The sequence below is a fragment of the Miscanthus floridulus genome, chromosome 6 (assembly GCF_019320115.1).
Source record: "Miscanthus floridulus cultivar M001 chromosome 6, ASM1932011v1, whole genome shotgun sequence".
In the NCBI taxonomy this organism is placed as follows: domain Eukaryota; kingdom Viridiplantae; phylum Streptophyta; class Magnoliopsida; order Poales; family Poaceae; genus Miscanthus; species Miscanthus floridulus.
The window spans coordinates 119475613-119501210 of record NC_089585.1 but is presented as its reverse complement, the minus strand read 5'-3'; the positions used below and the strand labels follow the sequence as shown (position 1 = coordinate 119501210).

General features: G+C 49.0%; 1 protein-coding gene across 1 annotated transcript; it reads left to right on the top strand.

Annotated features, from left to right (window-relative positions):
* Nucleotides 1–21204: 21204 nt before the first annotated feature.
* On the top strand, nt 21205–25032 carry LOC136459311 (probable LRR receptor-like serine/threonine-protein kinase IRK). The gene is made up of 2 exons (XM_066459184.1): nt 21205–22769; nt 23220–25032. The coding sequence occupies exons 1-2, from the start codon at nt 21397–21399 to the stop codon at nt 24685–24687; spliced, it is 2841 nt and encodes a 946-aa protein (XP_066315281.1). The 5' UTR covers nt 21205–21396; the 3' UTR covers nt 24688–25032.
* Nucleotides 25033–25598: the final 566 nt, after the last annotated feature.

Below are 25598 nucleotides of genomic sequence, written 5' to 3'. Positions count from 1 at the left end.
CATGGCTCACCAACTGGGCCGGGGGCGTGGCCGCGTGGGAAACTGGGCACACCTGCCCCCGTGCTGCGATGCCATTGCTTCCATTGCTCCTCAGATCGCAATAACTTCACATTAAATGCCTCTGCTATGAACAAAAGTGGCCGGTGTAAATGAAAGTTGTCGGGACACATCGAGTACAAGCAACCTTCAGAAGACGTAGGCCTGGAAGCTGGAAATTAGAATCATAAACTTGGCAAATTCCGACGTCAATTCCTATTGTTTTGAACTGCCATAGAAAACGGTTAGTTGCTTGGTCGCATAAATTTAATTAGCTCTAAAATGACTCCAGCTAATTAAGACCCTGTTTGGATCCCTCCGGTTTTTAGGAATTTGATTTTTAGAAACTAGGTGGGATTTAAACAGGTCAGTTTTTGTTCAGTTTCTTGTGTCAGTTTTTGCCAGATTTTTAAAAACCAAGAAGTTGTTGATACCCGGTTTTTGCGATTTTTTTTTAATTTTAACATTTTTTAAAAATTAATTTTAAATCTAACACTGTTGGGTTTTTTTAAACTAACACTTTTGACCGCGCCTATTGTCCTGGTGCGGCCAAATGCCTGTGTCGCGCCATGCATGATGGCGTGGCAGCGGGCTGACGTGGCGACAACCGGAATCGCGACCGGTGACGTGGCGCGGCAGAGCCAAATAAAACGCCCGCCGCGGCCCACGTCCGCTAGTGCCCGAGCAGCCGCCGTTGCCCGAGCAGCACAGCAAGGTCGCCTGGCCGCCGCGCCCGCGTCCGCCCGTGCCAGCCCACCGCCGAGCACATCGGCCGTCGTGGCCGCGTCCGCCCGCGCCAGCCAGCCAGCCAGCCACGTCCGCCTGCCCACGCCAGCCAGCTCGCCGCCGAGCATGGCACGGCCGCTGCGCCCACACGTCGGAGCGCCACCCCCTCCAGCCACGCACGGCGGCTGCCCGCCGAGACCCGTGCCCGCGCCTCCCGGCCTGGTCTAGCGCGCTGCAGCGAAGTAGTTCCTAATATAGTTAGTATAGTTAATAAAGTTAGTAAAATTATTAAAGTATAGTTAGTATAGTTAGTTAGTATAGGTAATATAGTAAGTTAGTATAGGTAGTAAAATTAGGTAGTTTAGTTAGTACAGTTATTGAGTCTAGTTATATATTGGATTTAGTTTAATTAGTTATTGTAGTTAGCCTTGTATAGATGTTAATATTAGATTAGTTAGTATAGTTATAGCTAGAATAGGTATTAATATTACTACCTATAGTTATAGTTAGACGATTTCGATGACTTGATGAAGTTTGTTGAAATACTTTTACAGATGGATTGTTGTGTTAGAGTTTTGTACGGAGGAAGTGTTAGGAGAGAAGATGATATGTTTGAGGATATGGAAGAAAAATTGGAATGGTTTGATGAACCTCCTAGTTTCAACGACCTCTGTGTCCGTTTGAATGCAAAGTTTAGCGGTGATTTTACACTGAAGGGGAGGTTTGATACTGGGAAGACTAGGGCATACTATGTCCTCATGCCCTTGCGCAACCCTGCTCATTGGTCCCGCTACACTAGGATTCTCCAAGGTTCTAATGTGCCTATGGCTGAGGTGGTGGTGAAGATTGGGTACAGGATGCATGGTGTTCAGGACGGCCCGTCCACTGATGGTTTTTGAGGCAATGAACAAGAATTAGGGATCGAAGGAGAAGCAACTCAGGATAATATGGATTTGAACGGTCAGTTGATGCAGGAGTAGTTTCATTCTACTGCAGTAGGTTGTATAAGTAATGACTTTGATATGAATGAGTTTGAACGGGAAGAGGAGGAGCACGAGGAGGAGGATAAGATCGATGTTGTAGTTAGCAGTGATTCAGACGATTCTGATGATGACAAGGAGGTACAGATGCTATGCCAACATCGGCTGATGCCATGCCAGTACCGGTTCATACTATGTCACTACTAGTATCAAATGAGGTTTTGCATGGTATCTAGGCTCAGGGTAGACTAGTCACATATTTGGCTGTAGATGATACCCCATATGATTCATGGGCCAGAATTAGTGAAGCGCAGCAGTATGTTCCACCACCACCTTACACAGTGACTGAGCTTGACTAACTAAGGTCCAAGAACGTACCTTTCAGGGGCGTTCTGAACTATAGGGATGTTAGCATGATGGATATGACAGTTTGTGACACCGGTCTCTAGATATGTAGGAATTCATTGTATGACCATGAGAAAGAAACCCTTAGGAAGGGGATGATATTCAACACAATGTCAGAGATGAAACTCTTCCTTCAGGACTATGTTGTGTACTACCATAGGCCGTACACCATCACTCATTCGGACCAGGAGTTGAGGTACCACGTGATATGCAAAAACGGTTGTATATGGAGATTAAATGCACGAAAGAGATAGATTGATGGCAAGTGGAGGATAACTAAAGTTGTCAAACCCCACACTTGCCTAGACAATAGGGGGAAGGAAAATCATCAGCAGCTCACTGCATGTTACCTTACCCGTCATATATTGGGGCTCATTGATGATAATAATGACATCTCGGTGTCTTCTTTACAACAGTCTATATCTGGATTCGTTAAATATGATGTGACGTACGGAAAGGCTTGGCGTGCTAAGCAAATTGCTCTGGCAATTCGATGGGTAGTTGGGAGGAAGCGTACAACAGGGTGCCCCGTATCTTTTGTTCAATGCATTACTACAACCCTGGCTTGAAATGGTTTGTGGACATCGGAGGGATGTGTTTTCGGGACCTATTGAGGCATGTCCTCTATCGTATGTTCTGGTCGTTCGCGCAAACGGAACATGTATTCTAGTTTTATCAGCCAGTCGTACTTGTTGATGGCACTTTCCTGACAGGAAAGTACTAGGGCACGTTGATGATGGCTGCTGCTGTTGATCCTAAGGATCAGATAGTACCCATGGCTTTTGCTTTGGTAGAGGGAGAGAACAATGAATCGTAGTCCTTCAACCATGTATTCACTGGAGTTCAATCATTACCTGTGTCTGGAATTATTGAGTTCTCCTTTCATAAGTGCAATGAATATTTTGTGAAGAGGTGGGAACTTGCGCAGAGGAATATAGCTGAGCAGGGGTGTTTTGGAAAGGCCAGAGCTGAACATTTGAAGGAGGCCGAGGAATTGGCCAAGCAGCACATCGCCAAGCCGTATGGACCCACCGCCATATCTTTAGTGTACGGGGCAAGGGTGGCACAAGCTTGAGCGGCGAATGTTATGGTGGACAAAACTATCGAGTTGATCTTGAAAAGGTAGAGTAGAGTTGCAACGTCCCTCAGATCATGCATGCCCCTTGCCCTCATATGATCATGGCCTGCAGGGTTCACGGGTACAACTATAAGGATCTGCCATATTTGTCACCCTTCTATCTCCGCTCGAACACCGTTAGTATTTGAGAGATGAGCTTCGAGCCATACCTTCATTCGACACAGTGGCCACCTTATAATGGTTATGACTACGTGCCACATCCGAATCTAATGAAGGTAGGGAAGGGTAGAAGGAAGAAGAAGCGACTCAAGGGGGACATGGACGCTATGAGAGGGTACGACGAAGACATGTACGGCGGGAGAGACTTCAATGAGACCCATGGTAGGAATCTTTGCTCCATTTGCTAACAATCTAGTCATAAGGCTAGCAGGCATAGAAGACGAGGGCAGAGGTGATTTTCATATTGTGTTCGTATTGCATAACAAGTAGTTCAAATTTTGCAACGCTACATAATGTTAATCTGAATATTGTTAATTTGAATACTCTAACCCTTTGTTTATCAATTTGTAACAGGATGGCCCCTCCCACACCGCACTAGCTATACCCCCTTCTTGAGGTGGAGTACGACGACCCCCTTCTTTCACCAGACGACGAGGTTTCCAAGAGGCGTTCGAGGGATCCTTACATTCCTAGGACTTGGTTCATTACATCAAACTTATGTCAAACGAATATTGTCATAAAAAACTTGCAGACTCATAAACCAATGAAAATGTTATGTGGCAACTTGTCGGCCATTTATTTGCTTTATATTTGTTTCAACTTGCACACGGTCATGGTAGCACTTGAAGTTTTTTACAGCACCGACAACAACTCAATTGAGGCTGGTTGTTGTCTGGCCACGTCACTGCCGTGCCATGGTATATGGCGCAGCACTAACACACCGTGGGCTATGGCGCGGCAGAGCCTGGGCTATGGCGCGGCTGAACCAGTGGGCTACAGCGCTGTATTTGAGATAATTTAACGTGATTACGTTCATTTTAGAAATTCTCAACGCATGATACAAACAGATGTGATCACTTATGATCGATCATGGGTAATCCGAGTACATGATACATGGGTACAATATATCAGTAGTTCAAATGGAATACAAGACAACATAGTGAAATTTCTACTATATAGCTATATTGATCATTAATAAAGCATGGAACTAACAAACGGCGCAATAAAAAACCCTCAGTCAGAAACATACTGGGTAAGCAACTTGTTGCCTGAGTACCAATCCTAAACCATAACCCTGTTGTTGTGGCTAGGCTCACCTGCATTACCCTGATCTGCCTTTTGCCTATAGTAAGCGGTCTTCGCTTCATCTGTGGCCTCTGTGGCCTGAGTAAAGAACGCGTCGTCATCGTCCTCCGCCTGCAAGCTCGCCTCTACTAGAGCGATGAGCTTGCTTAGTCTATCAGTGTCGTCCTTAGCCTCCTCCGCCTGCAAGACCATCTCTGCTAGAGAGATGAGATCACTCAGTCTGGCAGTGTCATCCTCAGCCTCATCCACCTACAAGCCCACCTCTGCTAGAGCGATGAGTTCGCTGAGTCTGGTAGTGTCGTCCTTATCCTCGTCCCCCTCATCAGATAACACAATCGGTGATTCAACGGTGCGGCCAGCTCGCTTTCTGTGCTCATCTAACTTCTTTTCCTCATACCTTGCATGAGCCACCTTTGTAGTATGTTCCTCGCTGCATCCAATCCCTTCATGTATAAAATGCAATCAATTAGCAACGTGATTATATTATATTTAAAATCAAGCAACGTAAAAAGGCTTTCGAGCACTCACTGGCACATAATGCAACAACATGCTCATTCAAGACCTGTATCTATACTCTTGTCTCCTCCCTTGCCTCCTTCCTTGCCCTCTCCTCCTCTAACGTCATCCATCTCTCCAATCTCATTTGTCAAGCCCAATGTTGATCGGGTTATAAATACCATACTGTCTAGCAAACTCACGCATCTTGTCTTTGTGATGCTTAACGAAAAGGTTGACGTAGTCAGGTCCATATCCCCTCTTCCATGCAATTACTTGCTTCCCCTTTAGTTCATCCAAGAATTTGCTTGACCAACATAACATTCCCACCTGCATTTCCTAGTGCTCTGTTCAAACGAAAAATTATATCGTATATGTCTTAGCAAAAGAAACAAAATACGATTTCATGGTTATCACAAAAATAATCAACCTCATCATAGTTAATCATATGGCCACAATTATGGCCTATTCCAAACTCCGAAGGGACTAGATAGTAGTTGGATTTAACACCACATTCGCACTTGACTGGCGGTACTTTGTAAATTAACCTTTCTTTCTTCTTTTGCTTTGCCTTTGGAGGTTCTTCGGGCCATTTGTTCTTAGAACCATACAACCACTCCTTGAAATGACACTTCGCCATTGAATACACCTAAATAATGTGACATTAGTACATGACACATATAGCTCAATATTTCAACACATACACTTTGCACTTACTTATGCTTGTTTGGACACACAAAGTCCAACGTATTATCAGGGTTTATCACGGCTCGGTCTCCGCAAAGGCACAGAGGAGGTTTCTCGAGTTGTCTAACTTTGGCTAAGTGCTTCTCCTTAGCTGTCATTGGAGGAGGGGTTTGGTGGAGGTGGAACCCACCGCTCGAAATGCTCTCGTGGATGTCGTCCTCTCCACCAATCATCAAAAAGGAGGTAACTAGGGTTAAACTTGTCTGCACCGTCAATCCACTGAAAGAAAAAGCACCTCTCATGGACCTACACAACAAAAATTCAACAAAATATTAGTAACCTAGTAATACAAATGAAGAAAAAAATATACAGAAACAATTACTTATATTAAAACGACTGCACGTGTAGAAGCAACGAGCCGCTATGTCTAGATGTCTCGAATGAAACACGTCGACCGGACGACTATAGTCACAGTTAGGGATAGGGAGTTTAGGGGAGACAGGAGCATCTTTGCCAGACTCGTTGGGGTACAATTCTCTAGGACGACCCCGTTTTCGCCATAACTGCTCCCGAAACTTGTCTTTCATCTAATAAAATGGTTTAAATTAAACATCAATCAAAGCAACGTAAATTAATGTAAAATATAATCATTTGCAATGCAACTAAAATAATATAACCAACACTTATAGCAACAAAAATGTACACGGTAAACATACTTCTAACTAAATAATTAACCTTAACATTGACAAAATCAAACTAATATCTTCCTTCAAACCGTAGCCCATAGTTCCCGAACATAATTTTCCTCCAAACTTTAACTCTCATTCATAATATCCTATCCACCATTCAAATAAAAATAAAATATGTGTCATTACCTTGAACGAGGACGAGAAGGGAGGGAGGAGACCGAGGAATGGAAGGGAAGGGAGGGAGGCGGCAATGAAGGGCAGGGCAGGGGACGGGTTGTCGGCGTTCGTGGCGCGATGGCCGGCGTGCTCGGTGGCAGGCGGGCATGGCACGGGCGGCCTTGCTGTGCTGCTCGGGTAGCGGGATGGATCTGGCGGTGAGGGTTTTATTTGGCTCTGCCGCGCCACCGATCTTGGCGCGGCAGTGTCGTGCCCTGATCCGTGGCGCAGCAGAGCCCTGCCGTGTCACCGGTCACGATTCCGGTCGTCGCCACGTCATCCCGCTGCCGCGCCACCATGCATGGCGTGGCACAGGCATTTGGCCACGCCAGGGCAATAGGCGCAACCAAAAGTGTTAGTTTAAAAAAACTCATAGTGTTAGATTTAAAATTAGTTTTAAAAAAGTGTTAAAATTAAAAAAAATTGCTTTTGCCAGTTTTTTGTGACCCTGTGAGCAATAAATGAAGCCAGATTCTTAAAAATTGGGATCCAAATATCCCCACCAGTTTTTTTTCTCGGAATCCAGATTTTAGAAACTAGAGACAAAAATTGTTTTTTTAAGAATCTAAAACTCATCCAAACATGCCATAAGTTTTGATATCAGCCTCTCCACTATTATTAATAACTGTATCTCTGCCGATTAAGTAGCTTATTATTTTTAAGGCTGTGATTATAACATTATAAGCTTGTTGTCGTCGATCTAGGATGAATCTAACAATAAATGATTGATTCAAGATATACATTTATATAAAAGCAATAGCAAATTTAGTCCCTGTTTTGGAACAAAGAAAAAAACTAGAGGAATTCTAATGGACTGAAAATACTATAGAAAATGGATCTGTTTGGAACAAAGGGCTTATTTCATAGGAATTTTGGTGAAACTCTACCAAGAAGATGAATCTCATGAAAATTTCCTTTGTGTCTCTCATCGAATTTCCTTTCATGTGCCATATTCAAATGTTTGACCTTATATTTCTTTTGTGTTTTATGTTTTCTCAATCCATAAGATTTAATTTAAGATGTTATGGCATTTTATTTCTATGATTTTCTAACCCTGCATTCTAAACTTCTAATGAATCCCTTAGGTGTAGCACGATTACTAAAAATAGGTAGCACGGTTACTAAAAATAGGTAGACATAGGTCCACTTTGGTAAGAGAAAATTTAAGGGAAGTAAAATTTTTGGGTAAGAGAAATTTTTGTTGAACTGTGACAAGCACATGGCTTGTACAATTTGTGTTGCAATAATCTGGACATCTGTCACATGGATTGTTACAATCTAGGCCTCTTTCTAGATTATGGATAATATTACAATAATCGAGATTATGAATTATACTTTCTCCATTCTAAATTATAAGTTATTTTGGTTTCTTTTCTAATTACATAGCTTTAATTATATGTGTTAACATGACCTATATTTAGGTGAATAGAGTAGCAATGTAACTAAAGCAATTGGATTGACTTATAATTTAGAACAGATGGAGTAATAATCTACTAGACTATCGGGTTCATAAACCCGGGGTCCCTCGCGGACTGGCTTCCCAACAAGGCTCGGCCCAGCAGGCAATGTTATAAACAACACGCTACTCATGGGCCAGCCCAAGTACCTAAACGATAGGCTAGAAAGATGATCCAATCACCGAAAGGCCTGACCAAGGAGGAACGGCGCCCGTTTCTGACTCAGGCCCACCTCTCCGACCAGAGCGCTCACTTCGGTCTTTAGCCCGCCTCCAGACAGCCTCTCCAACCGGAAGGCCTAGCGAAAGTACTACTTCTGACTCTGACCCGCATCTCCGACTGGGGATGCATCAAATCCCTGCTCACTGCTCTTCTCCAACTGACACATTCAGAGCTGACTAGGACTAACCGGCTGGGGATGCCCGCTCGGTAAGGACCAGGGAACGGACAGAGAAAGTAAGGCAGGGTGCACAAGTCAAACCGTAATACCGAGGACTGTACCCTGTACACCTGTAGGAACTGTACTCTACGACCTTCCTGGCACGATAGAACCCAAGCAGTGTTGTAGGCGCCAACATTTTCCCCTATATTATTGTGGGTGCCATTAACTCCCATACGGTAAGGCTCCCCCCATATGCCTCTAGGCATCGACAATGTTATAGGCGTCGACGTTTACCGTACCAGGTGAACATGGTAAAACCCCTTGCATGCCTCCAGGTATCAACAGTGTGGCAGTCGTCGACGTCTGCCATACCCGAAGAAGACAACATAACCTCACACGTGCATCTGACATTCAACAGTATTGTGGGCGCCTACCATCATCCTGTATCTGCCGGCGTGGGCAACAAACATACTCCTTCCCTCTCACTTGTAAGGCCATCCCCTTCATCTATAAAAAAGGATGTGCTCTCTTCCAACAGGTAGATTTAGATTCATTAGATTGATCAAGTTCACTACTACACAATAGCAGAACCACCAGGTTCAAACCACGAGCACACGCTCAAACACTTAGCTCATAGCGGGGCTCCCGTCACTCTCAGCCCCTTCGACCGGACCTCTTGTACCCCCCATCTTTCTCCTTCTCGTTTATAACCCCACTACAAACTTTGAGCACCTAGGCTCAGGAATAAAGTCACCAACCGACTCAAACTAGACGTAGGGAACGTTGCCTGAACCAGTATAAACCCTATGTCATTGAGTGCTAGGCCACCTCTGATCATAACGTACAGCAAAACTATAAATATTTACATGTTTGTCACTTTCTGCACCGACAGTTAGCGCCGTCCGTGGGGAAGACGTTGTACGTTCAACACTTTTTGGTCATTGGATGGCCCACTTTTCCACCACCTTCTCCATGGCGGGCTCAGGCGATATGACTCGCTTCGGCTCACAGGAGTTTCCTACACTCCCACCTATTGGGGTGTGGGTTCCACCCATCTCCAAGCCATCCCAAGCTTTCCTCTTTGGAAGCCTGGACTTCATCGCTGACCGGCTCAGTGTACTACACCTCCGCGATGAGGCACTCGTTTCGACGCCCGTCGAAGGGGCGTCCTCCATCGGCTCCGGGACGCACGATGACTTCAACGACGAGGCATCTATGCTTCATTCCAAGTAAACTCTCTGCTTAAACCCCACTGTGAAGTAATATGCCTACTATTATTTACTCTCTATTTACTATCTCCTGCCGATTATCCGGAGGGACCGTATTGACCGCACCACGAACACCGTACGATCAGTTTCCATACGGCCTCGCGTCCCTCGTGGACGCATGCGCTTGGGGGCTTCGAAGGATGCTGGTGCCATCCCCCCTCACACCTAAATTCATGGGAATAGCGAAGCTATGCTCCTACCACTTTCCATGAACTCTCGGATGACGAGGGTGAGAGCGACGGCTCCAGCATCGGTGACATGGCACCTAGCCACCATCCGTCCTAGGAGTGCGCTATGGTGGACGCTCTAGGAGAGCCACCTGATGGTTGTGGAGTCTGTGCAGACTCACACCGCTCTGAACCCGTGTGCGGGGGCCCTCATGTTTGTGCAAGAGCACGCCAAGGAATTATGACAATGGCGGTAGAACTAGCCGCCACCTACGCCGGCGTGCTCGATGCAGCACGTTGTGCCCCATACGCATGACCCGACGGGCAGCGCCTAGGGTCATGCTCGCTAGGTCCAACATGACGTCATAAATGAGGGGAATGATCCCCCATAGCTCGCTCAGGCTAGCCAGAATATCGCTGCTGCGGTAATGCTTCTGCGTGGTGTTCCCGAGCCCGTCGACCCCTAGGAGTGGGCGGTCTACCGAAACCTTCGGGTACTGGTAGAATCCGCCGCCATTCAATAGGTAGAAAGCTTCGCATCATGACTTCAACACGTGCCCTCTCTCCCCACTAGGGAGTGGGGACACGCTAGATGGATCACTCCTTCCACTCGCCGCTACAGCCGCCAAGTAAGGCTTGGGAGGCAGCGGTCGCGCCGTGGTCCGACCTGGCGCCTACTCTACTCCAACCATTGGTATGCGAATGGCCTGGTCTACACCAAGACACTCACAGCAACATCAGTAACCAGCACCAGGCCCGACATGATGATGACGTCCACTGGGTGGCAATGAGGGCAGGCGACATGGGTCCTGGCCAAACCATCAAGGGGAGTAATAAAATGCACCCCAGGCATGGTCGTCGGCCAGACGACCAGAGTCTCATCCCTGAGGGCCTGGGACCATAGGCCTTTGACCGACGTATCCAAAGAGCGCCGTTCTCATAGCGCTTCCGACCGCCCACCAACATCACCAAGTACACTAGGGAGACAAACCCCAGTATTTGGCTTAAAGATTTCTGGCTTGCCTACTGATCTGGAGGGGTGGATGATGATTATTTCATCATTCAGTATCTCCCTATCTGCGTGGGGAAACATGTTTAGGCATGGCTTGAATTCCTCCTGCACAACAGCAGCCACGACTAGGCGGACCTCAAGAGGGTCTTCGTTGGAAATTTCTAGGGGACGTATGTCCTCCCTGGAAACTCCTAGGACCTCAAGAGCTGTCAGCAGGAGCCCAGCGAGTCCCTGTAGGATTACATCTGTAGGTTCTCCCAATGATTCAACTCCCTTAATGATGTCATCGACGTGGACGTCATCAGTGTATTCCTCTCTAGGATGACCTACGAGTCCCTGATCCACAAGCTTGGCTGCCTAAAGCCCCGTACCACCCACGACCTGCTCGATGTCGCAACTAACCATGCCTTCGATGAGGAGACAGTCAGAGTAGTCTTCAACGAAGGCCAGGACAAAGGCAGGGCCAAGTGCACAGACCAAGATGAGGGCTCCTCCACAAATAGGGGCAAGAAGAACATAAAGGATTGGCGCCGATTGGACAACACCGCGTTGGTCGCCATGGCTGATCGCATAGACAAGCAGCCCTAGCAGGGACTGCCTAACCACTTCAACAAGCTCATGGACAGCCCGTGCACCAACCACGCCTACCCCATCAAACACCTCTATAAGGACTGCAAGCTCCTTAAACATTTCCTATGATAGGCCGGTAGGCAAAGACGGAGATGGCTTCCCTGACCCTAAGGAATGCATCATGATCTTCGGTGGATCTAACACCATCTGGTCCAAGCACCAGCACAAGGTGCACTATAGGGAGGCATGCGCCACCGAGACGGCTGGCCCCTCCTTCCTCAGCTAGTCAGAATCTAAAATCACCTTCGATCAAAAGGATCATCCCTCCCACGTCGTGAGACCAGGACATTACCCGCTCATCATTGACCCCATCGTCTGTAAGAAGCGCCTCACCAAGGTGCTGATGGACGGAGGCAGCGGCCTCAACATCCTCTACATCGACACCCTCGACACCATGCGTATCTCCCAATTGGAACTCTGCTTGGCGAGCTCTCCCTTCCACGGGGTGATCCTAGGAGCACAGGCATACCCGCTCGGGCTGATCGACCTACCCATCACGTTTGGCACCGAGCCAACTTCCGTTTGGAGGACCTCACATTCAAAGTGGTGGACTTTCCAGGGTCCTACCATGCCATCTTGGGGCGACCATGCTATGCCAAATTCATGGCAATCCCTAACTACACCAACCTCAAGCTGAAGATTCTAGGACCGAACGGCGTCATCTTTGTGAGCAATGCTTTTTGCATGCCTTCATGTGCGACCACGAGCATTTCAAGCTCACCACCACGGTCATCAACTTGTCTGAGCTTCTGTGGCTCAGGGAGTCATTGACCCAGACAATTCCAGACTACAACAAACCAAACTCCTCTATGGCCTTCCACGCGCTCGAGGAAACCAAGGCGGTGGGAATCGACCCCATCGACCCAACCAAAATGGTGCGGATCGAGACCTAACTCTCAGCCAAATAGGAATGTGAGCTCATCGATTTCATACATGCCAATCGCGATGTCTTCGCATTGAAGCCATCCGACATGCCGGGCATACCACGGGACATCGCCGAGCACGCGCTGCACCTCATCCTAGGCTCAAAACCCGCTAAGCAACGCCTGTGCCATTTTGATGATGAAAGGCACAGGGCCATATGCGAAGAAATCACCAAACTCCTAGCAGTCAGATCTATCAGAGAGGTATTCCACTCCAACTGGCTTGCCAATCCCGTTCTTGTTAAAAAGAAGACCAGAAAATGGAGAATGTGCGTTGATTATATAGGCCTCAACAAAGCGTGTCCAAAGGATCACTTCTCTTTGCCACGCATAGACCAGATAGTTGACTGCACCTTGGGTTATGAGATTCTCTCCTTTCTGGATGCCTACTTTGGCTATCACCAGATCACGTTGAAAGAGTCCGATCAACTCACAACCCCGTTCATCACCTCGTATGGTTCGTATTGCTACATAACCATGCCTTTCGGTCTAAAGAACGCTAGTGCCACCTACCAAAGGTGCATGCAGCCATGCTTCGTCGACCAAATCGACCCGCTCGATCAGCCTAATCAAGCTAAGCGGCTAAGACCAACAATTGCCGTCTATGTTGATGACATAGTGGTCAAAATAGCTCAAGCTTGCGACCTGATCACAAACTTGGCCACAACGTTCATGAACCTCCAAAGGTTCAACATCATATTTAATCCCAAGAAATGTGTTTTCAAGGTTCCAAAGGGGAAGCTACTAGGATACATTGTGTCCAAGTGCAGCATCGAGGCCAACCCCGAAAAAATCATGACCATTTCCAACATGGGCCCCATACGCAACATCAAGGGCATGTAAAGGCTCACCGGCTGTCTGGCCGCTCTGAGCTGGTTCATCTCTCAACTCGGCGAATGAGGGATGCCACTCTACAAGCTTCTTAAAAAGATGGATGCCTTCATTTGGACTAAGGAAGCTCAGCAGGCTCTAGAGAGCCTCAAAGTGTCCCTAATGATGGTCCCAATCCTCGTCGCTCTTGAATGAGGAGAACCCCTCCTCCTCCATGTCGTGGCCAGCAACCATGTGGTAAGCGCCACCCTAGTCATTGAAAGGGAGGAACCGAGACACCACCTTAAGGTTTAGCGGCCCATATACTTTGTTGGGGAGGTACTCACCGACCCCAATGTTTGGTACCCCCTGGTGCAGAAGCCCTTATATGTCGTGCTGATGGCAACCCAAAAGCTCCTACACTACTTCACCGACCATAAAGTTGCGGTCGTCACTTCATACCCACTCGGAGACATCGTCCACAATTGTGATGCCATAGGATGGATCTCCAAGTGGGCACTTAAACTCATGGGCCACGACATCAGGTATATCCCCCGTACCGCCATTAAGTCTCAAGCTCTCATGGATTTTGTAACCGAATGGATGGAGGTCCAGCTACCGACCCCAGACGTCACCCATGAGTACTGGATAATGTACTTCGACGAGTCCGTCATGGCACCTAGATCAGGGGCTGGAGTGGTTCTAATCTCCCTAGACAAGAGTAGGCTCCGCTACGCCATCCGCCTCCACTTTTCAGCCTCAAACAACGCCATAGAGTACGAGGCCCTCATCAACGGACTACACATCGCTATCGAACTTGGTGCTACATGACTCTACGTTCGTGTCGACTCGGAGCTGGTCGTCGATTAGATCATAAAGGAGTCCTCCTGCAAAAGCCCCCTCATGGTGACATATTGCCAAGAGGTGCACAAGCTCGAGGACAAATTCCACTACTTTTTAGTCAACACTTGCTCCTGTAAAGCACCTCAGCCTAAACACTTTTAGCCTAGGTTGCCTTGGGGCTTCATGAGGGTACAATACTAAATACTACCTCTTTTTTTTACTATCACATGGTAACAACATTGTCCTCTAACGGAAGCGTATTCCATTCCTTTAATTGCCCTATGTGACTTTGTTCTTACTCTTAACCAAACGCGCCCCGCCACGACCTATGGTTACAAGATGCCGAGCCTCGTGGGCCATGCCTAGGTTCTTAAAAGCTATGGCCTACGGAACTAACGGGCAGGTACGAAAAAGAAAGGATAAGAACAGAAGTTATGCTAGGATAAAAAAACAAGGAACGGAAAGTGGTTCTATCACAAAAACAGAACTGATGTATTCATTGATACAAAAACTATTTACACGGGGGCTCACCCATGAACTCAACTGTTACATTTTCTAACTACTTCTACTCCAAATACTATAGCGGCTGCTCAACGACACTGCCTGATGCCAAAGGAGAGACCATGGCATGCGCCACCGGACATAACCACCACCATAGGGGCCCTACCCTGTTTCGCTCCCTCAACTTCGGCAAGCGCAACGGGTACCTCAAGGGACCCACCCGGTTCTGTTTCCTCAACTTCAGCGAGCACAACGGGTACCTCAAGGGCGTCGCACCCATAGATGCTCAGTAGAAGAGCATGGAGCTCCTGCCCTTCTCATGCAGTCAAGGTAGCTCCTGGGTAGGAATGCTGCTATCGAGGTATGGCCACCATGGCTAGAAGAGATCTCATCAAACTTTATGAACTGACCAACCTGAGCAGCTGTAGGCATGGAACCCTCCACCAGCATGATCCTGGGCAACTTCCCCTTCGACAAGGCTCGCCCGGTGAAGATCCACCAGAAGAAATCCACACATGGCTCCATCTCGAAAAAGACCACGTAGATGAATCCAGCACGCCACCTCTTTCGGTGAAAGCCGCTCCTTCTTAAGCAACGACAACTAGCACCGCCTCAGGCAGCCTCTAGCTCGACATCGCGCTCTGGATTCATGAAAGGATTTGTAAGTTCTCCCCCTCGCTTACCCTCTCACTCACTTAGGAACCATCGCGACATACAGGCACCCTCGGTGAGGAGGAAGAAGGAAAGGAAGTAGTTGGAGAACAGGCAAAGGACTATGACGAGAAGCCCTCTCCCTCCCCCTATTTAAATAGGAAATGCGTTAGCTGAAGAGGGGCAAAAGATTTGAGCAAAAAACTCTCTCTCTCTTCCCCTATTCAATGTGGATGGGAAATAATGGGACGCACCCTGACCGATGGGATGCACACTGACCGACGGAACGACGCCTAGTTAGACGAAACAATGCCTGGTAAGATGGGACGTGGCCTGAGTATGGCCCACCATTACCATACGTTGGGCGCAAAAACCAAAGCATCACCACGCGCAGGCGGCTCTCCGCCTCCCTAGGCGGGACTTGGAAAAAAACCCAAACAATAGAATCTCCGCTAGGAGAGACCATCGGGCTTCCTATGTTGATCGATCAGCTCAGAAAAACACACCAAGGGATAGGTAAGGAGCAAAGGGATGCCCCATGTAGGCAATGCTGACTCTGTCATGAATGACGAGCATGGGTCCCGGTCGGACATTTTCGACTGGAGCTCTTCAAACCCCGACACTTGAGTCATCAAGGTAACACTGCCGACCCCAGCTATTTCTTTATATAATCATCCATACATTCATATACGGATTCATTTCATACGCTTGGCCCCCTAGATGATTCGAGCCCTGAATTGCTCGGGGGCTCGGGAACTAAAGCATCGGACATGCAGCAAAATACATCACAATGCTCCGTGTTGCGTCACGAAGCGGCAGTTGCCTCATTCAACATGAGCAACGGCCAACCAGGGTTTGAAGGTCAGCCTATGAAGGGCTCGAGGCCGCCCCATGTCAAACAGAGCTAAGGGAGAAAATGTAGATGAGCCCCGTGTGGCCCTCGCCCAGTCTGCCCCAAAGCAGACAGGGTCATCTCAACCTTCTTGTTCGATCCTAAACCTCTTGCTAAGCCCATAGAATCTCCATCATGGGGAGGCCATCAAGCCACCTGGGTCGGTCTCTGGAACAACCCAGGCATTTGTCGGGTTGTAGGTAAAGGAGGAGTGGAATGTCACAAGAGGGCTATGTCGACCCCATCATGAACGATGGACCCAGATTCCACACGATCATACCCGTTAGCGAGCTCATTGAGCGCGTCACTCGAGCCTGAGCGATCAAGGCAAGCAACAAAGCTTAGACCCTCTGATTGTGAGAAACCAAGGATAGGGTAATGCACACAACTCAAACCAACCCCTACCAAGGCCCAACGGGGCTCGGGGGTTCAAGACACCAAAACGCCTGGGTTTACGACCTCGAACTCGCCCCATCCCTCAGCTATGCTTCAACTGCACACCAAACGCCTGGGTCTGTGACTCCGAACTCACCCCATCCCTCGGCTATGCTTCGACTGCACACCAAATGCCTAGGTCTGTGACCCCAAACTCGCCCCATCCCTTAGCTATGCTTCGACTGCACTCCAAAACACCTGGGTCTGCGACACCGAACTCGCCCTATCAGGATCCGTGAGCTACGCATCGCCCGATCCCTAAACTAACTGACTAACTGCCTCAGCTACGCGGGCTGCACCGAGGCTAGGATCCACGACTTTGACTCGCTCGATCCCACAGCGTGCACCGACGCCAGGACCCACGAGCTCCGTCTTGTATGATCCCTAAACTAGCTGCCTTGCCCGATCCCACGGCGTGCACCGACGCCAAGATCCACGAGCTCTACCTCGCCCGATACCAAAACTAACCGCCTTGGCTACACAACGATGCCTTGGTTGACAACTCTATCTCAACTAAAAAACACGCACACATGACCCTTGGAAAACACCCCCAGACGATTCTGGCTGAACCGCCCGGGGGTTCGAGGGCTACACCCGCAGGTGCACTTGCGCGCACCCGCTGACAAAACGAAAACCTCTCCCGCTGGCAACACAAAAAAACCCAGATGATTCCGCCTGAATTGCTTGGGAGCTACACCCGGGGGTGCGCTCACGCGTACCCGCCGTCAAGACAAAAATCCCCCAGACAATTCTACCCGAATCACCCGCCCGGGGGCTCGGTGGCTCCTGTTGAGATCATAAACCTGGGGTCCCTCGCAGACCGGCTTCCCAACAGAGGCTTGGCCTAGTAGACAACGTTGCAAACAACACGCAACTCATGGGCCGACCCAAGTACGTAAACGATAGGCTAGAAGAGCGATCCAATCACCGACCGGAAGGCCTGACCGAGGAGGAATGGCATCCGTTTTTTACTCCGGTCCACCTCTCTGACCAGAGCACTCACTTCGGTCTTTAGCCCGCCTCCGGACAGCCTCTTCTACTGGAAGGCCTGGCTAAAGCACTACTTTCGACTCCAACCCGCGTCTTCGACTGGGGATGCATCAAACCCCTGCTCACTACTCTTCTCTAACTGGCGCATTCAGAGCTGACTAGGACTAACCGACCGAGGACGCCCGCTCGGTAAGGACCAAGGAACAGACAGAGAAAATAAGGCAGGACGCACAAGTTCAACTGCAATATCGGGGACCGTACCCTATACACCTGCAGGAACAGTACTCTGCGATCTCCTAGGCATGAAAGAATCCAAGCAGTGTTGTAGGCGCCGATATTTTCCCCTCAGTATTGTGGGCGCTATTAACTCCTATATGGTAAGGCTCCCCCCACATGCCTCTAGGCATCGACAGTGTTGTGGGCACCGGCGTTTACCGTACCAGGTCAACATGGTAAAACCCCTTGCATGCCTCTAGGTATTAACAGTGTGGCAGTCGCCGACGTCTACCATACCCGAAAAAGACAACACAACCTCCTATGTGCATCTGACATTCAATAGTATTATGGGTGCCTACCATCATCCTGTATCCACCGGCGTGGGCAACAAATACTCCTTCCCTCTCACTTATAAGGACACCCCCTTCATCTATAAAAGGGGATGCGCTCTCTTCCAACAGTTAGATTCAGATTCATTAGATCGATCAAGTTCACTACTACACAACAGCAGAACCATCAGGTTCAATCCACGAGCACACGCTCGAACACTTAGCTCATAGCGGGGCTCCCGTCACTCTCAACCCCTCCGACCGGAGTCCGACCGGACCTCTTGTACCATCTATCTTTCTCCTTCTCGTTTGTAACCCCACTACAAACTTTGAGCACCTGGGATCAGTAATACAGTCACCGACCAACTTAAACTGGACATAGGGCACGTTGCCTGAACCAGTATAAACCCTGTGTCATTAAGTGCTAGGCCACCTCTGATCACAACGTACGGCAAAACTATAAATATTTACGTGTTGTCACTTTCTGTACCGACATAGAGTGTTTCGATCTCTAGATTATATAGGTGGATTACTATTAATTGGAGTACAAATGATCTATAATCTTGAAAAAAACATGTTTGAGATAAATTGTAGGATTACAATAATCTAATGGTTGAATTGTTATAATCCAATCCATGATTTAAGGTGTTTGAATCACCTTTAGATTAATTGTTTTATCTGATCACTATAATCTAGTACTAGTTGGTATCAACACTCCGGGACCTGTATGATTTAGTTTGTACTTCATCTATTCTAAATTATAAGATATTTTTATTTTTCTAGATATTTTTTTTTACTATACATCTAGACATAATATATATCAAGTACATAGCGAAACTATAAACTTAGAAAAGTCAAAACTTCTTTAATTTTGGAAATTGAAACGGAGGGAATACTTTGTAGAGTAACAACGTGCGAGCACTAATCCATAGAGGTACGTCGCGAAAGCTATAAACTTGGGAAAGTCGAAACTTCTTTAATTTTGGAAATTGAAATGGAGGAAATACTTTGTAGAGTAAGAACGTTCGAGCACTAATCCATAGTCTAAGTGGGAACCAGTGGTAGCGAACTAGCGATACCACACCTAACTGTCAAAATACACTGCGCATGTACTAGCTCCTGATGTTCATTTTTCTTCTATTTCTTTTTCTTTAAAGAAATATCTAATTGAAGAAAATATTAAAAATATGATTTTTTAGGATTTAAGTATATATTTATAACCGCATAAACACGAAGATATTAAATGTTCAGAAAAATCATACCTTTCCGTCCTAAAATAGAAGTCGTTCTCGCTTTCAGAGAAGATAATTTTTTTTATCTTTGACCAATTATATATATAAAAATATTAATATTTATAATACATAATTATTATCATTAGACATATCGTTGAATATAGTACTTTCATAATAAATTTATTTGGAGATATAAATATTTCAAGCATTTTCTACAAAGCTAGTTAAAGTTGACAAAGCTTGACCTGTACGTATCTCATAACGATTTTTACTGTGGGATGAAAAGAGTATCCATTAATTAAGGCCTTGTTTAGTTCGGCCCCGTTCGCTGGTCTGAAACTTGGCTGAAACTGGCAGAAAAACACTGTTCCGGCTGAATTGTTGTGAGAGAAAAACACTGTTCCGGCTGAAAAAAGAAGCCGAACAAACCATTTTTAAGACAAGCGAAGGGGCCTTCCTCCCTAAAAGTTTACATCATATCCCATCAAATGTTTAGATACATGTATGGAGTATTAAATATAGATTAAAAATAACTAATTGCATAGATTACGACTACTTTGCGAGACGAATCTTTTAAGCCTAATTAGTCCATGATTTGACAATAAAGTACTACAGTAACACATGTGCTAATAATGGATTAATTAGGCTTAATAAATTCGTCTTGCGGTTTACTGACGGATTCTGTAATTTGTTTTTTATTAGCATTCGAACACGCCATGTGATATCCGATATGACACCCCAAAACTTTATACCCTGGAACTAAATAAGACCTTAGGCAAAACCTCATGAAAAATGAGAAAACATATCATTTTGTCCATTCCTAGTTGTTCTACTCATAGCACATTAATAGCGCAAGGGGCCTCCGGCTATAGTTGTCCAAACGGGCTTGGCACGCTGGCCCGGCACTGGCCCGGTCTGAAAAAGCACAGCCTAGGCCCGGTGCGGCACGGCCCGGCGTCGTGTCCGTGCCTGGGCCTCCACAGCGGCCCGTAGTGTCGGCCCGGGCACAACACGGTTTTTGGCCCAGCACGATGTGGCCCGATTATTTTAGATCGTTGGATTTCCTCTGGATGAATCATAAAACCTAACTATCTTCCCACACCTCTGAGTTTCCTGTCTACACCGCCGCTCCCTCCGACTCCTTCACGCACTCGCTCTCCCTCACGCGCTTTGCTCCGAGCCCGCCGCTCCCGTTTCTCCACTTCCTCCAGCGGCTTCTCCTCGCCGCCTCCTTCACTGCAGCGGCTTTGTGGCGAGGCGCGGAGGCCGCGCGGCTCGCCTAACGCAGCGTGGTGGCAGCGGCGAGCGCGCGGCAATGACAATGGCAACGGCGCCGTGCTGAGCGGAGGCCGCATGGGGCTCGCGGTGGTGCCCCGCCTCTCTCTTGCCGCGGCGGAGGCTGGTCGCCGGGGCAGGCCACCACCGCTTCCTCCTCGCTCGGCTCTCCCCGTTGTTGTCGCTCCCAGTGACGGCGTCCTCCTCTCATACGGCGACGCAGGTTCGCGGGAACGGCAACGACAACGCGATGGCGCGACAACGAGGTCGCTCCTCGCGTGGAGCTACAGTGCTTGAGCCAGCACGGGCACGTAGGGCTGCCGTGCTCGACGGCACGGCTAACCGGCAATAGAGCCGTGCCAGGGCCGAGATCTCGACATGGCGGCACTATTGGACACGGCACGGCTGAGCTGCCGTGCCGCATCGTAACGTGCCTGGCCGTGCCAGTGTCAGTGCTGTGCCAGCCGTGCCGCATCGTAACGTGCCTGGCCGTGCCAGTGTCAGTGCTGTGCTGGGCGGGCCGGTTGGCCAAGTATACCTCCGGCCTCCTCTCCTACACGCTTCTCCCCTCTCCCCACTGGGCACTGGCGACTGGGTTGACTGCTCCACGCCGCGACCACGCCCACGCGGCCACGCCCACCACCTCGCTGCACTGCGCCACTACCCCTCTTCCCCCGCACTGCCCCAGAGCTGCTCCGCGCAAATGGACAGAGCACCGCTGTGATCCCTCCACCGTCCTCGTCCTCCTACTGCCCGCCGTGTCGCGATGGCCGCCGCCTGCCCTCTCCTGCTCCTCGCCGCGCTGCTCCTCGCGGTGGCCACCACCACGAGCGCGCTCACCGACGACGTGCTCGCACTGGTGGTCTTCAAGACGGACGTGTCGGACCCGTCGGGCCGCCTCGCGACGTGGACCGAGGACGACGATCGCCCCTGCTCCTGGCCGGCCGTTGGCTGCGACGCGCGCACGGGCCGTGTCACCTCGCTCTCGCTCCCGGCGGCCTCGCTCTCGGGCCGCCTCCCGCGCGCGCTGCTCCGCCTCGACGCGCTCCTCTCCCTCGCACTCCCGCGCAACAACCTCTCAGGCCCCGTGCTCCCCAACCTCCTAACCGCGCTCCCGCGGCTCCGCTCCCTCGACCTCTCCTCCAACCGCCTCGCCGCGCCCGTCCCCGCCCAGCTCTTCGCCCAATGCCGCGCCGTCCGCGCCATCTCCCTCGCGCACAACCAGCTCTCGGGCTACATCCCGCCCGCCGTCGCGTCCTGCGCATCGCTCGTGTCCCTCAACCTCTCGTCCAACCGCCTCGCCGGCCCCATCCCTGACGGGCTCTGGTCGCTGCCTTCGCTCCGGTCTCTCGACCTCTCCGGCAACGAGCTCTCCGGGAGTGTGCCTGGCGGATTCCCCCGGACCAGCTCGCTACGGGAGGTGGATTTGAGCCGAAACCTCCTCGCCGGCGAGATACCGGCGGATGTCGGCGAGGCGGCGCTGCTCAAGTCACTGGATTTTGGGCATAACTTGTTCACTGGCGGCCTGCCGGAGTCGCTCCGGAGGCTGACCGGCCTGCGGTTCCTCGGCGTCGGCGGCAATGCGCTTGCAGGTGAGCTGCCGGAGTGGATCGGGGAAATGTGGGCGCTGGAGCGCCTTGATTTCTCGGGCAACCGATTTGCCGGCGACATTCCCTACACCATCGCCAACTGCAAGAACCTTGTGGAGGTCGACATAAGCCGTAATGCGCTCACCGGCGATTTTCCCTGGTGGGTGTTCGGCCTACCGCTGCAGCGCGTCTCGGTGGCAGGCAACCAGCTGAATGGGTGGGTGAAGGTGCCCGACGACGCAGCAATGGCGCTTCGTGTGCTGGACCTGTCGAGCAACGCGTTCTCCGGCGAGATCCCGCTGCGGATCACTGTCTTTGCGGGCTTGCAGTCTCTGAACCTGTCCTCGAATTTTTTTTCGGGGCAGCTGCCGGCCGGCATTGGTGGGATGAGGCTCCTCGAGGTGCTGGACGTGAGCGCTAACCAACTTGAAGGAACCGTGCCGCCGGAGATCGGCGGTGCGGTGGCGCTCCGGGACCTGCGGATGGGGAGGAATTCGCTCGCGGGACGCATCCCGTCACAGATTGGGAACTGCAGCTCCCTCGTTGCACTGTAAGTAAAAAATCTTGTTTTTCCCCTTTACTTTCTACCCATATTCTGAAATGAAAATTTGACGTCATTGGGATTGCTTGCGAGTGAAGTTGACTAGGCCTATTTGTTTTTCCTTTCATGACTGTTTTTATTGATCTCGGTTGCCTAGGTTGCAGAGACGTTGTAGAAAGTGATGTACAGGATAGTGATGTCGTATTTTCTGTTTGGAACCCCAAACCGAAAATTATGGGTCTGTGTTTGTTACCTTGGTTTGCTCACATCCCAGTATCCTTGTAGTACTCCTTTTCTTTTCCTGGATGCAGTCAAAACTGAAGTCAAATGTCTGCATCAGCATGATTTGGAACACTGTTTAAACTAATTTAAGCTCAATGCACTGTACTACTTAGTTAGTAGTATGACCCACCTTAGAAATCGTTATGGCTGATACAAAGTTGTGCTCTTCCAATGCAGGGATTTCTCACACAATAACCTCACGGGGCCAATTCCTAGCACCATGGGAAACCTGACAAGTCTCCAAGTGGTCAATCTCTCTCAGAACAAGCTGAACGGGACCCTACCAGTAGAGCTATCCAATCTGCCTAGCCTCCACATCTTTGACGTCTCCCACAACATGCTGACAGGGGATCTGCCAAATAGCCGCTTCTTCAACAACATCCCTGAGTCCTTCCTCATGGACAATTCTGGTCTGTGTAGCTCGCGGAAGAATGATTCATGCAGCGCAGTTATGCCAAAGCCTATTGTGCTTAACCCAAACTCCTCATCAAATCCCTCGTCGCAGGCTACACCTAGTGCCCCTAGCAACATGCATCACAAGAAAATCATATTGAGTATCTCCACCCTCATTGCCATAGCCGGTGGGGCAGCCATTGCTATTGGAGTGATCACCATATCTGTGCTTAATCGCCGCGTCCGGGCCCGTGCAGCTGCCCCACGCTCAGCACCTGTGACTGCATTATCTGATGATTACCTTAGTCAGTCCCCTGAGAATGATGCTAGCTCTGGTAAGCTTGTCATGTTTGGCAAGGGCAGCCCTGAGTTCAGCGCTGGTGGGCATGCATTGTTGAACAAAGATTGTGAGCTTGGACGTGGAGGCTTTGGTGCAGTCTACAAGACAGTGCTCAGAGATGGACAGCCGGTAGCCATCAAGAAGCTTACTGTCTCTAGCTTGGTCAAGTCAAAGGATGATTTCGAGCGACAAGTGAAGATGCTTAGCAAGGTGCGGCACCACAATGTTGTCGCACTCAGAGGCTTCTACTGGACTTCATCGCTGCAGCTCCTTATCTATGATTACCTGCCTGGAGGAAATTTGCATAAACACCTACACGAGTGCAATGAAGATAACTTACTTTCCTGGATGGAGAGATTTGACATCATCCTCGGTGTTGCCTGCGGCCTGACATACCTGCACCAGCATGGTATCATCCACTACAATCTCAAATCAAGCAACGTGCTGCTGGACAGCAACGGTGAGCCAAAGGTCGGTGACTATGGCCTTGCCAAGCTGCTGCCAATGTTGGACCGGTATGTCCTGAGCAGTAAGATCCAGAGTGCACTTGGGTACATGGCACCAGAATTCGCATGCAAGACAGTGAAGATCACCGAGAAGTGCGACGTGTATGGCTTTGGGGTACTCGTGCTGGAGGTCTTGACCGGCAGGAGGCCCGTCGAGTACTTGGAAGACGATGTGGTTGTCCTGTGTGATTTGGTTAGAAGCGCGCTGGAGGAAGGCAGACCAGAGGACTGCATTGATCCGCGACTATGCGGTGAGTTCCCCATGGACGAGGCCCTGCCGATCATCAAGTTGGGCCTTGTCTGCACCTCCCAGGTGCCGTCGAACCGGCCTGACATGGGTGAGGTTGTGAGCATACTCGAGCTGGTGAGGAGTCCTCAAGATAGTGCCGAGGACGAGATGGTTTGATGAGCCCTATCAGGAGATTCTGTTCTAATTCACCTTAAGAGCCTTTTCTTTTGTTTTTTCTGATGAGATGCATATATGATTGCCCGGTGGGGGAAGAAAGGAGAGGGGTGGTGCAGAGAGTGGAATGTTTGTGATGTGTTGAAAGCTGTAGGGATGCATGGCTGTTTGTTGCTTCTCTGAAATTCTTTGATTTTGTAGGTCATGTAGGCATTGACTCGATGCAACGCAAGCCAGGTTTGATGGGGGTTTTGTGATACCTCGGCGTAACTGGATGATCGGTCTTTTTTACTGTTCTGCTGATAGTGCGACTTTGTTCGACCGATTAAATAGCTCAGGATTTCTTCATTTAATCTGTCTGTTTGCACTGTTTCCTGATTTTTTTTTAAAAAAATGATTCAAATGCTCAACATTTCTTAAGCTAGAAGTGTCATTGAGTAAGACACTGTTTGGATCCACAGAGCTAGTTGACTAATTTTTAGTCCTTTAAGTATTCAAACAGGCAGGCGAATTAATTGTTAGTTCACTGGTTATGGACTAGTTGTTAGTTCACTCGTTCTCTTTATAGGAGCTAACAGGACCATGAAATCCAAACAGGCCCTGAGTATTTTTGTACTTGTTCAGCAATAAATGAAGAATCGCCAGTGTGGCAGTGTATAGTACTAGAACAGACCAGCAGGTTCATACTAGGCTCAAATTGAGCAGGAGCCAAGAGTCCATAGAAAATGACCTGCCGTTTGAAGCTTCCAAGGTGATCATCTCACACATTCACGTCACCGGCGCTACCAGTATTCACCGCGGGGATTGAATTGCCTTATCTCATCATCAATCAAAAATTAAATGCGGCACCTACTTTTGGGCCTTGTTTAGATTGAAAAAAATTAACCCGATGAATAGTAGCACTTTCGTCTTAT